Genomic DNA, 13,854 nt, shown 5'->3' on the forward strand with positions numbered 1-13,854 from the left:
CCTCCTTCTACTAAGAGTCCTTTGTCAGTTCTTTCCTAGTCCATAATCAGGGCTCCCTAAGCCTCCCCAATCCTTAACTATGAATGACCCATATAGGAGGCTTCTTTTCTCTGTGTCCTCCACTATCCAGAGGTCTAGCAATTAAATTGCTGCCTCACATAAGGCAAGAGTTTCATCATCAGTTTGCTTTCAATAAGTACTGATTTAAAAAATCATCTTTCTCTAGCTTCTTACGAGGGGTAAAACTACCTATAAACAAATGTCAGCAAACATCAACTCTAACTAACAGAAGTACTAGGTAACCCTATAAACAAAGCATGCCATAAACTACTAAACTAGAGCTTGAAAATAATCTAATTTTTAATTAAAACCAGATTTGTCCAAAACTAGAGTTCTTATTAATACAAAAACAGTTTACTTTGAAAAGATATTAGAATTACCATCTAAGTTAGAAAATTAAATACTTCTTCACATCAAAATAAAAACATGCAAGAGGAAACCTCCTCATGAATCTCATCAATTAGAAAGAACTATCACTTCCCTTTAATGTAGACATACCATTCCAGTCAAAGGGGCTGGAGCTGTGTCTGTATAGAAGTATGTCGTCCCGCCGACAGTTTCCTTTTGAATCAGCTGACCAGAGGACGGTGTCTGAGAAACAGGATTATTAACAGATGTAGAGGCACTAGAAGGCACCATGTAATTTGCTGGATTTGGAGTGTGACTTCTTCTTCTGGGAGCAGGAGAAGTATGTGGAGTGATCTTGGGGGAATGAAGAGGGGAAGACCCAGCAGACAATGACATTCCTGAAGAAGAAAAAACATTCCTTAGGGAGCAAAAATTAGGTTTTAGAAGAAAAAACCTGGGAAATAAAATGCAAACATTCATTTGGAAGAAACATCATGTTCAGCAAATTCTTTAAGTGTAATGATAAAAGATGTAATTTTATTTTGTTTTGATTAGAGAAAGCTATGATTAAAGCAAATGTAAAGAAGTTTGCTTTCAAATATAGATATTTCCAAATAAATTAGGAATTTTATTGCAATAAGTCTCCTCCATATCAAAGTTTACATGAGAAATTTCAACAGTAATTTAATAAATTTCACCAATAATTTAATAAACTAATTTAATGAAAAATGAGAACTGGGATGCTTTATAAAATTATGCCGTCTATAAAAACTTTTATAGATGGCATAATTCCTTTTTTGTTAAAATGGATATTAACAACAGAAATAGCACATTCCCCTAAAATATTACAGTATTAAAAATAATCAAGCTATTTAATAAGATGTACTAGATTTCTTTTGGCCAAATCTAATTAACAGAATAGCTGCTGTTTTGATTATGTCTTTTGTCTTTAACTCTAAATAGGCATACAGTAGAACTGAAATTTTCTGCAAATGCATACTTTTTTAAAATTAGACCGATTCACTATGTTCTAGGGAATGTTCTACCTAAACTCAACTAGTAAGAAATCATTATATGCAGAGCATCTCTATTATGAATGAATCTGTTGTGAGAAATGGAAAGGACAATCGTCTTTACCCTTCAGATTTCAAGCTAGCTAAGAAAACAAGACCAGGTCACATGTAAAAGACATAAAATGACTTACAAAAACACTCAAATATAAATTAGTATACAGCAAACTACATGCATAAATGCAGATGGATGCAAATTAATGTAAACCAGATAAAGTTAAAGTCTTAATACAAGTGATCAGTGCTGAGCAGAGATTCAAAAGCGTTTCCTAGAGCCCGGCCAGCATGGTTCAGTGACTGAGCATCGACCAATGAACCAGGAGGTCATGGTTTGCTTCCTGGTCAGGGCACATGCCCAGGTGGGACGTGCAGGAGGCAGCCAATCAATGATTCTCTCTCATCACTGATGTTTCTCTCTCTCCCCCTTTCCTTCCTCTCTAAAATCAATAAAAATGTATTTAAAAAAGAAAAAAAAAGTTTCTAAGGCTACAATATACTTCCTGAAAAAAAATAACTTATCCAGGAACTGTTTTCTGGCTCCTTGGGAAATTACTAAAATCTTTCACCTTTAAAGTAATGTGCATCTGCCCCACCTGTTTTGGATCAGTAGATAGAGTGTTGGCCTGTGCACTGAAAGTTCCCGGGTTCGATTACGGTCAAGGGCACATGCCTGGGTTGCGGGATCGATTCCCAGAGTGGGTGTGCAGGAGACAGCTGATCAATGATTCTATCTCATCATTGATGCTTCTCTCTCTCTCTCCCTCTCCCTTCCTCTCTGAAATCAATAAAAATATATTTAAAGTAATGTACATCTCACAATTCAAAAACAAAAAAGTTACCAAAATGCCTCCAGTCACATAACTAGGATTGACAGGGATGTAAACTTTAATTTCTAAGAATTAGCAAGACACCAACGCTGTTTTTTGAAAAAATGTAGGTGAATAAATGTCTGGTGAGAACTGAGATAATACTTATTTTATAACTGTTTCTCTACTTTGTGAGCAACTAAGTAGGTAGATAGGTCAGTTACAAGCACCACAGTACAAATCAGAACTGAGATAAAGTGAGGTTTTATTTGACCAAGGACTTATGCAAAGTCAACAGCAAAGCCTGGCCTTAAACCCAAGTCTCCACACTCTCAACGTAATACTCCTACTACTATAACACAATGTCTACTGCACTGACATTAAAATAGGCCAGAAATTCTCAAGTGGTCATTAAATGTATCTAAGAGAAACTTTAAAAATCTAAAACCCATTTAAAAATTTAAAAAAAATAAGGAAGTCAAGCTAATATATTAAGATATGTCTAATTATTTTAAAAATTGTTCCAGAATTCTGTTTTTCTAACTTTATATTATACACTTAATTTCAGGTTAATCCATACAGCAAAAATTGGGAGGATCATTAAACTATTTTCAAAGGATAAATATCCCCACTTAATACAAAATACATTTCGATAGTTCTCCTAAAACTAGTCTCTAAGCCATTCCAAGACAAAGGACTAAGTTACCAAAGAAGAGTAAACATACTACCTTTAAATTAAATAACAGCAACAAATATAGTTACCAATTCTTAAGCACTTTATATGTGTCGGGAACTAATAAAAGTGTTTCACGTGCATTAGTCTATTTCATCCTCACAACAACCCTGTGAAATAAGTATATCACATTCACCTCACAGAAGTGGAAACTAACTTAAAAATATTTTTAAACTTATTGTAAGGATAAATATAGGTTATTAAACAAAAGAATCAATATTCAAACTCAGGTCTATTTGATTCCTAAGACTGTACTCTTAGATAACATCCTCTATAGTTACTCAATTCCAATAAAAATTATGAACAATAAAATGGCAATAAGTACATATCTATCAACAACTGACTCTTATGTTTGGTCAATGTAACTATCTGAGCTATGTGGGGAGAGGAAGGTGTAGCATGGAGTAAAGGGACATAAAATTTGCTATTTTAACTAGTTTTATGCATACAGTATCAAAGAGAAGAGCACAATTGCTGGAGCCAGTTAAGAAGGAAATTCATGTATAGTAGAATGTATAGGCTGCAGGTAACAAGCTTTCACTCAAAAAATTTTAATTTTTAAAAGCAAGGACCTACAACCAAGATTACACTATCCAGCAAAGCTATCACTTAAAAACAAAGGACATAGAAAGAGCTTCCCAGACAAGAAATAACTAAAGGATTTCATCAAAACCAAACCAGTATTTCATAGATTATTAAAAGGTATTCTTTAAGAAAAAGAAAAGATAAAAATATGAATAAAATGGCAATAAATACATAACTATCAACAATTTAATTTAAAATTCAAAATAAGCGAACAAGCAGCAAAGAAGTAGACTAACAGATACAAAAGATTTTAACAGTTGCCAGATGGGAAGGGGGTTGGAGAAATGGGTTAATAGGTGAAGGAATTTAGAAGTACAAATAAGTAAAGAACAATCATCAGGGTGTAGAGTACAGCATAGAGAATATAGTCAATAATACTCTAATAACTATGTATGGTGTCAGATGGGTATGAGCTTTATCGTGATGATCATTTAGTAAGTTTTAGAATGTCTAATCATGGGATATACACCTGAAACTAATATAATATTGTATAGAAAAATAAACAATAATCCTAAAAATTTTTAATTTTGTGGCAATTCTAACACAAAATTGCAAGACTGAAATTTGAGTTCATATATCTGAGCTGAAGCAGGCTGGAGTTAAAGACATTCAAAACAAAACATGTAAAATAGTAAGTATCACTACCCACAAAGGTAACAGGAAATTTAAACTGTATAGGAAGCTAGAAATGAAATGAAATTTTACATTACAGAAAAATTAAATCTAGTCACAAAAGGCACAGCTTTGTACCACCAGAATACTTTATAAACATGTTAAGGAACTGAGTAAAATATGCATACATGTTCTTGGAGAAAGGTACTCGGTACTCTTAGAATAACATTTTGATGATGTCATATATAAAAATTGCACTATAATTTCTTAGTGAATATGCAAACTGAGATAGTTAAGTCATGTATGAAAAATTAATAGCTGTAAAACATTTTAAAAATTCTTCTAAAAAGTATGCAATTCAAATAAAAGCAAGGAACAATACAGAAATGTTCACTGGAGAAATTAACAAGAGTAATTAAAGAAAATGAGTTATAAAAATTTCAAGTCTAATTTATGGAGGCAAAAGTGTCAATGTTTTTGGATAACATGACTTTTGCCTATACCTGACACTCCCCCCCCAAACAAACAACATAAAAGCTTTATAAATGGCATAACCCATTACAGTAAATATTTATAATACTAATACAGGGTGGGACAAAAGTTTACAGTTGTGCATTAACGAAAGTTTATCCTTGTATTATTAATTATTTATTACTAGAGGCCTAGTGCAGGAAGTTCGCGTACTCGGGGTGGGGGTGGGGGGATCCCTCAGCCCAGATTGCTTAAGGGTACAGGCCAGGCTGAGGGACCCCACCGATGCACAATTGGGGCCAGGGAGGGATGCAGGAGGTTGGCTAGCTGGGGAGGGATCATGGGAGGGCTCCAGAGCGTGCAGGTCCACCCAATTGGCCAGACTCCAGAAGCAAGCTAACCTACCGGTTGGAGCGTCTGCCCCCTGGTGGCCAGTGCACGTAATAGTGACTGGTCGACCTGTTGACTGTCTGCCCCCTAGTGGTCAGTGCACATCATAGTGAGAAGTTGAGCGGCCTTAGCATAGCATTAGCATATTATGCGTTGATTGGTTGAATGGCCGACCTGACAAGTGGACACTTATCATATTAGGCTTTTATTATATAGGACTGTATTATTTTCCATATAAACAACTGTAAACCTACCTTTGCCCCATCCAGTATATATCAAGTGAAAAGCCTTCCTAAATACAATCAACCCAGTTAGGACAATACGGTTTCTGGGAAATGAATGACTAAGCTTCAGGGGAACCCCTTCCTTCAACCCATACCAATGTTATAGATACCTAGAACTATAAGATGAAATACAATACCCAAATTTTAAAATATAGCTGAGATTAAAAGAATAACAAAATAAAAAAAACACTAAGAGCATAAAACTAAGGCATAATTTGGAAATAAGAGGCTACATTGTGGCAAATTTGGAAAATTACAAGCAAAGCTAGATATAGTCTCTACAACTTGAGCTTTTAATGCTCATTTGGGCATATGAAGCATGACCTACAGCCCATTAAATGTAATGAATGAACTCAAGTCCCAGTGTAAAGCCAGGAGTCTGGAAAAACTGCGCATCAGTGAACGTAGGACAAGAAAATTTCAACTTATAGATTAAAAGTGGCAGCAGAGCAAGTGGATGCTGCATGACCACACTCCCAGGACCAAACTGGAATTATAACTAAAATACAGAAAAACTTTCTGAATAATCAACTGAAGACTCGCTGGAGAGAATCCTGATAAAAAAGGACAGAAAATGGAGACCACAGAGAGAGTGGTAAGAGTGGCAAAGTGCGAAAGGGCTGGCCAGGCTCCCACAGACAGCTACTGAAGTTCTGGAGAGATATCTCAACTGTGGGGGTTACCACTGAGGACTCTGAGGTCAAATCCCCAAGTTGGGCCCCCATCCCAGAACACCAGAACTGAGAAGGGTCGCCTCACAACATCTGGCTGTGAAAAGCACTGGAGTTGCTGCCTGCTAGGGAGAGATGGCTGGAAATTCAGGCAACCTCTTAAAGGGCCAATGCACAAAATCCTCTGTGGAGTTACCCACCTTGTGTTCTGGCAAAGGGAGGGCAGAGTGCACTGGAGCTGTGTGAGCAGAAGCCAGGATCAGGGACTCAGAGGTTAGAGCTCAGAAGGGAATGCTGAGTCACTCCCTCATATTGCAGAGGTCATCTTTCTCATGCAGACATTTTCTATACAGGCAGCTTTGCCTGGAGGGAAGGCAGTTGACTGATTGGAAAACACCTCGCCCCATGGTGCCAAGTTTCTGAGGCCCAATGTGAGACTGAGAATAACAATTAGGCTCCAGGCAGAAGCAATTGCCCCACCCTGTTGGAAAAAAACTCTCGCCCTAACTGGTTTGGCTCAGTGGATAGAGCGTCGGCCTGCAGACTAAAAGGTCCCAGGTTCAATTCCAGTCAAGGGTTGTGGGCACATCCCCAGTTGGGGGCGTGCAGGAGGCAGCTGATCGATGTTTCTAACTCTTTATCCCTCTCCCTTCCTCTCTGTAAAAATATCAATAAAATATATTTAAAAAAATAAAATAAAATACCAATGGAATATTTCACAGAGCTAGAACAAATACTCCAAAAATGTATATGGAATCAAAAAAAGACCCCGAATAGCTGCAGCAATCTTGCGAAAGAAGAACAAAGTTGTAGGGATCACAATACCAGATATCAAATTATACTACAAAGTCACCGTAATCAAAACAGCCTTGTACTGGCACAAGAACAGGCATATAGATCAATGAATCAGAATAGAGTCCCCCAAAATCCACCCAAGCCATTACACTCAATTAATATTTGACAAAGGAGGCAAGAGCATACATTGGAGTCAAGATAGTCTCTTCAATAAATGGTGTTGGAAAATTGGACAGATACATGCAAAAAAATGAAACTAGACCATCAACTAAAAACCATACACAAGAAAAAACTCAAAATGGATAAAAGACTTAATAAAGTTGTAAAACCATAAAAATCCTAGGAGAAACCATAGGCAGCAAAATCTCAGACATATCTTGTAGCAGTATGTTTATAGATAAATCTCCCAGGGCAAAGAAAACTAAGGAGAAAATAAACAAATGGGACTACACCAAAATAAAAAGCTTATGCACTGCAAAAAAACCATCAACAAAACGTTCACCACTGTATGGGAGAACTTATTTGGTAATGATACATCTAATAAAGGGCTAATATAGAAAATATATAAGGAACTCATACATCTTAACAAAAGGAAGACAAACTGTCCAATTAAACACGTTAAGCGCCATGTCAGTCACTGGTGACTGACACTATACTTTCCATCCGGAAGACAAAACAGGCTGGGTGCTTAACGTGTTTTAAAAAATGGGAAAGGACCTACTAGTAAATAGACACATCTCCAAAGAGACATACAGATGGCCAAGAGACATATGAAAAAATGCTCAGTCACTAATCATCTGAAAGATGCAAATCAAAACAACAATGAGGTACCATCTCACAGCTGTCAGAATGGCTACCATCAACAAATCAACAAGTGACAAGTGCTGGTGAGGATGCAGAGAAAAGGGAAACCTAGAACCCTGCTGGTGGGAATGCAGACTGGTGCAACCATTATGGAAAACAGTATGGAGTTTCCTCAAAAAATCAAATATGAACTGCCATTTGACCCAGTGATCCCACTTCTAGGAATATATCCTAAGAAACCCAAAGCACCAATCAGAAAGAATGTATGCACCCCTATGTTCATAGCAGACAATTTACAATAGCTAAGATCTGGAAATAGCCCAAATGCCCATCAGTAGATGAGTGGATAAAAAAGCTGTGGTACATTTATACCATGGAATACCACACAGCAGTAAAAAAGAAATATCTTACCCTTTGAGACAGCATGGAGGGACCTGGAGAGTATATGCTAAGTGAAATAAGTCAGTCAGAGAAATACAAGTATCTCATGATCGCACTCAAATGTGGAATCTAAGTAACAAAATAAACTGATGAATGGAGTGGATCCAGAGACATGGAAGCATGAAACAGAGTGCGGAATCTCAGAGGGAAGATGGGGAAAGGTGGGAGGTAATCAACCAAAGACCTTGTAGGCATATATGCATAATACATGGACACAGACAATAAGGTGCTGAAGGCCAGAGGTGGGGGGCAGGCTGGAGAGGGTGAATGGGGGGAAAGAGAAGACATATGCAATACTTTCAACAACAAACAATTATTTAACAAAATAAAAAATAAAGAGATGACACAAATTAAAAAAAGATAAAATATCTAGGTAAAACTTAACTAGAAATGTTGAGGACTTATATGATGAAAAGGTTAAACTCTACTTACAGAAACAAAAGATAACGTGTACAAAAGAAAATAAGTACCTGTACTCATCTGCTATAAAGTAGTCAGTTCTACCCTTAACTAATTTAAAAACACAATGTTAGTTTAACAAAAATAACAACAGAATTTTTTAAATTACCCATACAGAAAAATAAATATTAAGAAGAGACAGAAAATCTATATATATATAAAAGCCTAAGCAGCCGAATGACTGAACAGCCGTTCAACCGGTCACTATGATGTGCACTGACCAACAAGGGAGAAACACTCAACGCAGGAGCTTCCCCCTGGTGGTCAGTGCACTCCTACAGAGGGAGCGCCCCTTGTCTGACTGACCCATCTGTCCCAGTGGCCCACCAGCCCGGCGGCAGCCACTCACTCCCTCAGTAGTCCTGCAGTTCTAATCTCCGGAGAATGAGCCAGGCACCAACAGACCGACAACACCAGCACGATCTCGACAGTGCCTCTGGCCTCCTGGAAGTCGGCCTTGGGCACTGCAGTTGCTTCCCCTCCCTAGATACTCTGCAAGGAAAAAATAATATAAAAGTGGCCGCCAGGTAGCTCCCGACAACCAGTGCAAACATCAGCGGGACAGATCCAGATCCTGGGCCGGCAAGGCCGTCCCACAGTCCGCCTGGAAGGCCAATCACATCCTGGCTCCCCCCTCGGGACGGGTGCCAGACGCAGAGCTCTCTCGATCGGGACTAACTGGGCACGAGCCTATGGCAGGTGCAGCGGGGCTGCGATGAGTGGGAGCAGCAGGCAGGAGCAGCAGGCGGCGTTGGACTGCAGGTTTTGGGCCTGATCCCCACAGGCTACCCTGAGGGACTCCACCCATGCACGAATTCATGCACTGGGTCTCTAGTTATTAAAGAAAAGCCAGGACTAGGGAATAACAAAGGACGAGAAAGAAGAATCCTATATAATAAAAGGCTAATATGCAAATAGACCGAACAGTGGAAAACCCGGAACAACCAAACAACCAGTCACTATGACATGTGCTGACCACCAGAGGGCATCTGCTGAACATGGCGGGCACTGGCCAACAGCAGGAGGCTGGAGCAGGTGAGCAGGTGAGCAGGGGCACCAGACCAAGGCGAGGCTCCGGTCACTGTCATCGGGGCGAGCCTCTGGTGGTTACTGAAAATTCTTTGTTCCAGCGCACCACAGTCCTACCTGGTGCACAAACCTGCTGCTAGCGCCAGCCCCGCTCGCACCCGTAGCCAGCACCAGAGCCGCTGATCACCCTTGAGGGTTTCTCCACCTCTCCCTGCTCCTGAGGGGCAATCAGGGCAGCAGCCACTGCTCACACCAGCTGACAGCGCCGGTCCTGTTTGCACTTGATGCTGGTGCCGGCTCCAATAGATCTGCACCATCAGCATGTGGGAGCAGCAGCAGGAGCGGGGCTGCTGGCAGATGGGACCAGGAGCACGGCAGGTGGGGCCGGGTGGGGGCACAGAGGATGGACCAAGACCTGCTCCTGTGCCTACTGCAGCCTCGTGCCCCACAGTTCCTTTCAAGGTGCACGAATTCATGCACTGGGCCCCTAGTTAAAACATAAAAGAAGAAAAAAGTATGGTGTAAGACTACTAGATATTAAAAAGTAATAAAACGCACAGATTTGGCCATCATTAAATGATGAAATGAGTAAAGATATATGCAAACAGATTTAGTTTAGACAAATAAAAGCAACTCATCCTTTCATTCATTATACCCACATAAATGTCTAATAGATTAAATATTTAAAAGTTTAAAATGAAGTATCTCAAAGAAGATTTATAAAAAAGAAGATAAAAAATATAAAGGTCAAAAAATAAAAAGTTAGTCAATTTGACTTCTTCAAAAAACAAATATTTCTGCCCTAACTCAGTGGATATAGCATCGGCCCATGAACTGAAGAGTCTCGGATTCTATTCCAGTCCAGGGAACATACCTCAGTTGCAGGTTCAATCCCTGGCCTAGGTATAGGAGGCAACCAATCTATTTGTCTCTCTCCATTGATGTTTCTCTTTCTCTCCCCTTCCCTTCCACTCTCTCTAAAAATCAACGGAAAAATATCTTCGGGTGAGGATTAATAATCTATAATAATAAAAGAGCAATATGCTAATTAGACCGGACGACCTTCCAGATGCGGCTGTGAGGGGCCGAGACCCTTGCACTAATTTCGTGCATCTGGCCTCTAGTAAGTAAATAAGTAAATATTTCTACACAACAAAAAGGTATTTGAAACACAATAAAGGGCTTTATCTGCATAAAATCAGTAAGAAAATAGAATTTAACCAACAGAAAATAAAGAAATTATACAACTGACCAGTGCATAGAAAATAACTAAATGCCTCAAACATGTAAAAAGATGCTCGTTTTCATTGATAATTAAAGAAATGCAAATCAAAACCAATATAAAATCAACCTTTTCATGGATTGGCATAGATTTAAAAGTTTATATAGACAATTAGAGAAACCAAGATGGCGGCATAGGTAAACACCGGAGATTGCTGCCTCGCACAACCACTTCAAAAATACAACTAAAAGATGGAACGGACATCACCCAGAACCACAGGAAGGCTGGCTGAGGGGAAATTCTACAACTAGAAGGAAAGAGAAAAGCATACCGCGACTCAGAGGAGGCGCAGTGCAGAAGTAAAATACTAAGGTGCAGAGGTGCATGTGGAGCGGGCTGGCGGCTGAGGGCGCGGTTGTCTTTTTCAATCGGAAGGGAGTCTCAGGCTCTGGGCTCCAGTTCAAGGCAAGTCTCTGGGGACCCAGACTCAAATGGGAGAAGCGGGACTGTCTGGCATTGGTCAAAGCTCGAGGGCAGCTTTTTCTCCAAGGTACTTGCAGCGGTTGCTGGGACACTGAGAGGCATAGCCTCTGGGGGCGGGATTGAGAGCAGCCATAACTGCTCGCTCCGCCCGCCCTGTTGATCCCCTGGGACCCGCCCTGCCCAAGCCCTGCACAGAGGCATTTGCTGGATAGCCTCAGGCAAAGGCTAGATTAGCACCTCCCTAGAGGACAGAAGTTGTCCCACTGCAGAAACAGCTGATTCTCACAGCCAGTTGGCCTGGAGGTCAAATCCCCCCCAGTGTTACCTACAACAATCAAGGCTTAACTACAACAAGACTTCGCACAAAGACCACTAGGGGGTGCACCAAGAAAGCATAAAAAATGGGGAGACAAAGAAACAGGACACAAATGACAAAAATGGAGGAAAGCAAAATGCTGGATATAGAGTTCAAAACCACACTTTTAAGGTCTCTCAAGAACTGTCTAGAAGCTGCCGATAAATTTAGTAAGGCCCTCGAAAAGACTGGTGAGACCGCCGATAAATATAGTGAGATCCTCAAGAAATCTAATGAGACCCTCGATGTTGTGATAAAGGACCAACTAGAAATTAAGCATACACTGACTGAAATAAAGAATATTATACAGACTCCAAACAGCAGACCAGAGGAGCACAAGAATCAAGTAAAAGATTTGAAATGCGAAAAAGCAAAAAACACCCAACCGGAAAAGCAAAATGAAAGAAAAATCCAAAAATACGAAGATAGTGTAAGGAACCTCTGGGACAGCTTCAAGCGTACCAACATCCGAATTATAGGGGTGCCAGAAGATGAGAGAGAGCAAGATATTGAAAACCTATTCGGAGAAATAATGAAAGAAAACTTCCCCTACCTGGTGAAAGAAATAGACTTACAAGTCCAGGAAGCCCAGAGAACCCCAAACAAAAGGAATCCAAAGAGGACCACACCAAGACACATCATAATTAAAATGCTAAGGGCAAAAGACAAAGAGAGAATCTTAAAAGCAGCAAGAGAAAGAAACTCAGTTACCTACAAGGGAATACCCATACGACTGTCAGCTGATTTCTCAACAGAAACTATGCAGGCCAGAAGAGACTGGCAAGAAATATTCAAAGTGATGAATACCAAGAACCTACAACCAAGATTACTTTATCCAGCAAAGCTATCATTCAGAATTGAAGGTCAGATAAAGAGCTTCACAGATAAGGAAAAGCTAAAGGGGTTCATCACCACCAAACCAGTATTATATGAAATGCTGAAAGGTATCCTTTAAGAAGAGGAAGAAGAAGAAAAAGGTAAAGATACAAATTATGAACAACAAATATGCATCTATCAACAAGTGAATCTAAGAATCAAGTGAATAAATAATCTGATGAACAGAATGAACTGGTGATTATAATAGAATCAGGGACATACAAAGGGAATGGACTGACTATTCTTGGGGGGGAAAAGGGTGTAGGGGATGCGGGAAGAGACTGGACAAAAATTGTGCACCTATGGATGAGGACAGTGGGTGGGGAGTGAGGGTGGAGGGTAGGGTGGGAACTGGGAGGAGGGGAGTTATGGGGGGGAAAAAGAGGAACAAATGTAATAATCTGAATAATAAAGATTTAATTAAAAAAAAACAAAGGAAAGAGTATATAATCAGATCTTATTTCTAATAAGCAGAGGATTTGTACCCCACAGCAGCTAAAGACCTTATGAGACACCTCACCAAAGAAGATATACAGATGTAAATAAGCACATGAAAGATGCTCCTCAGAAGGAAGGAGATAATAAAGATTAGAGCAGAAATCAATGAAATAGAGACCAAAAAAACAATACAGAAAATCAATGAAACCAAGAGCTGGTTCTTTGAAAGGATAAACAAGATTGACAAACCCCTAGCCAGGCTCACCAAGAAGCAAAGAGAGAGGTCCCAAATAAACCAAATCAGAAATGATAGAGGCGAAATAACAACAGACCCCACAGAAATACAAATGATTGTTAAACAATACTACGAGCAACTCTACTCCAACAAACTGGACAACCTGGAGGAAATGGACAAATTCCTAGAAAAATACAACATTCCAAAACTCAATCAGGAAGAATCTAAAAACCTCAATAGGCCAATAACTATGGAAGAAATTGAAGCAGTCATCAGAAAGCTTCCAGCAAACAAAAGCCCAGGGCCAGACGGCTTCACAGGGGAGTTCTACCAAACATTCAAGGAAGAACTAAAACCTACCCTCCTCAGACTACTACAAAAAATTCAAGAGGAAGGAACGCTTCCAAGCTCATTCTATGAAGCCAGCATCACCCTAATACCAAAACCAGGTAAAGACATCACAATGAAAGAGAATTACAGGCCAATATCCCTCATGAACATAGATGCCAAAATCCTCAACAAAATCTTAGCAAATCGGATCCAGCAGTACATCAGAAGGATCATACACCATGACCAAGTAGGATTCATCCCAGAGATGCAAGGATGGTACAACATCCGTAAATCAATAAATGTGATACATCACATAAACAAATTGAAAGAAAAAAACCACATGGTCATATCAATTGA

The 13,854-nt window shown here is 39.6% G+C and overlaps 1 protein-coding gene across 5 annotated transcripts in view; it reads right to left on the minus strand.

Annotated features, from left to right (window-relative positions):
• Positions 1 to 13,854, minus strand: part of PAN3 (poly(A) specific ribonuclease subunit PAN3) — a 172,620-nt gene that overhangs the window by 49,363 nt on the left and 109,403 nt on the right. For all 5 annotated transcript variants that reach the window (XM_070409408.1, XM_070409407.1, XM_070409406.1 and 2 more), the window contains one exon: positions 559 to 806. In XM_070409408.1, the coding sequence (XP_070265509.1) occupies positions 559 to 806 (248 nt within the window). The remainder of the gene's footprint in view (positions 1 to 558; positions 807 to 13,854) is intronic.

The sequence above is a fragment of the Myotis yumanensis genome, unplaced genomic scaffold, assembly GCF_028538775.1.
Source record: "Myotis yumanensis isolate MYYU_CA2020_CCGP unplaced genomic scaffold, mMyoYum1.0.hap1 SCAF_3, whole genome shotgun sequence".
NCBI lineage: Eukaryota > Metazoa > Chordata > Mammalia > Chiroptera > Vespertilionidae > Myotis > Myotis yumanensis.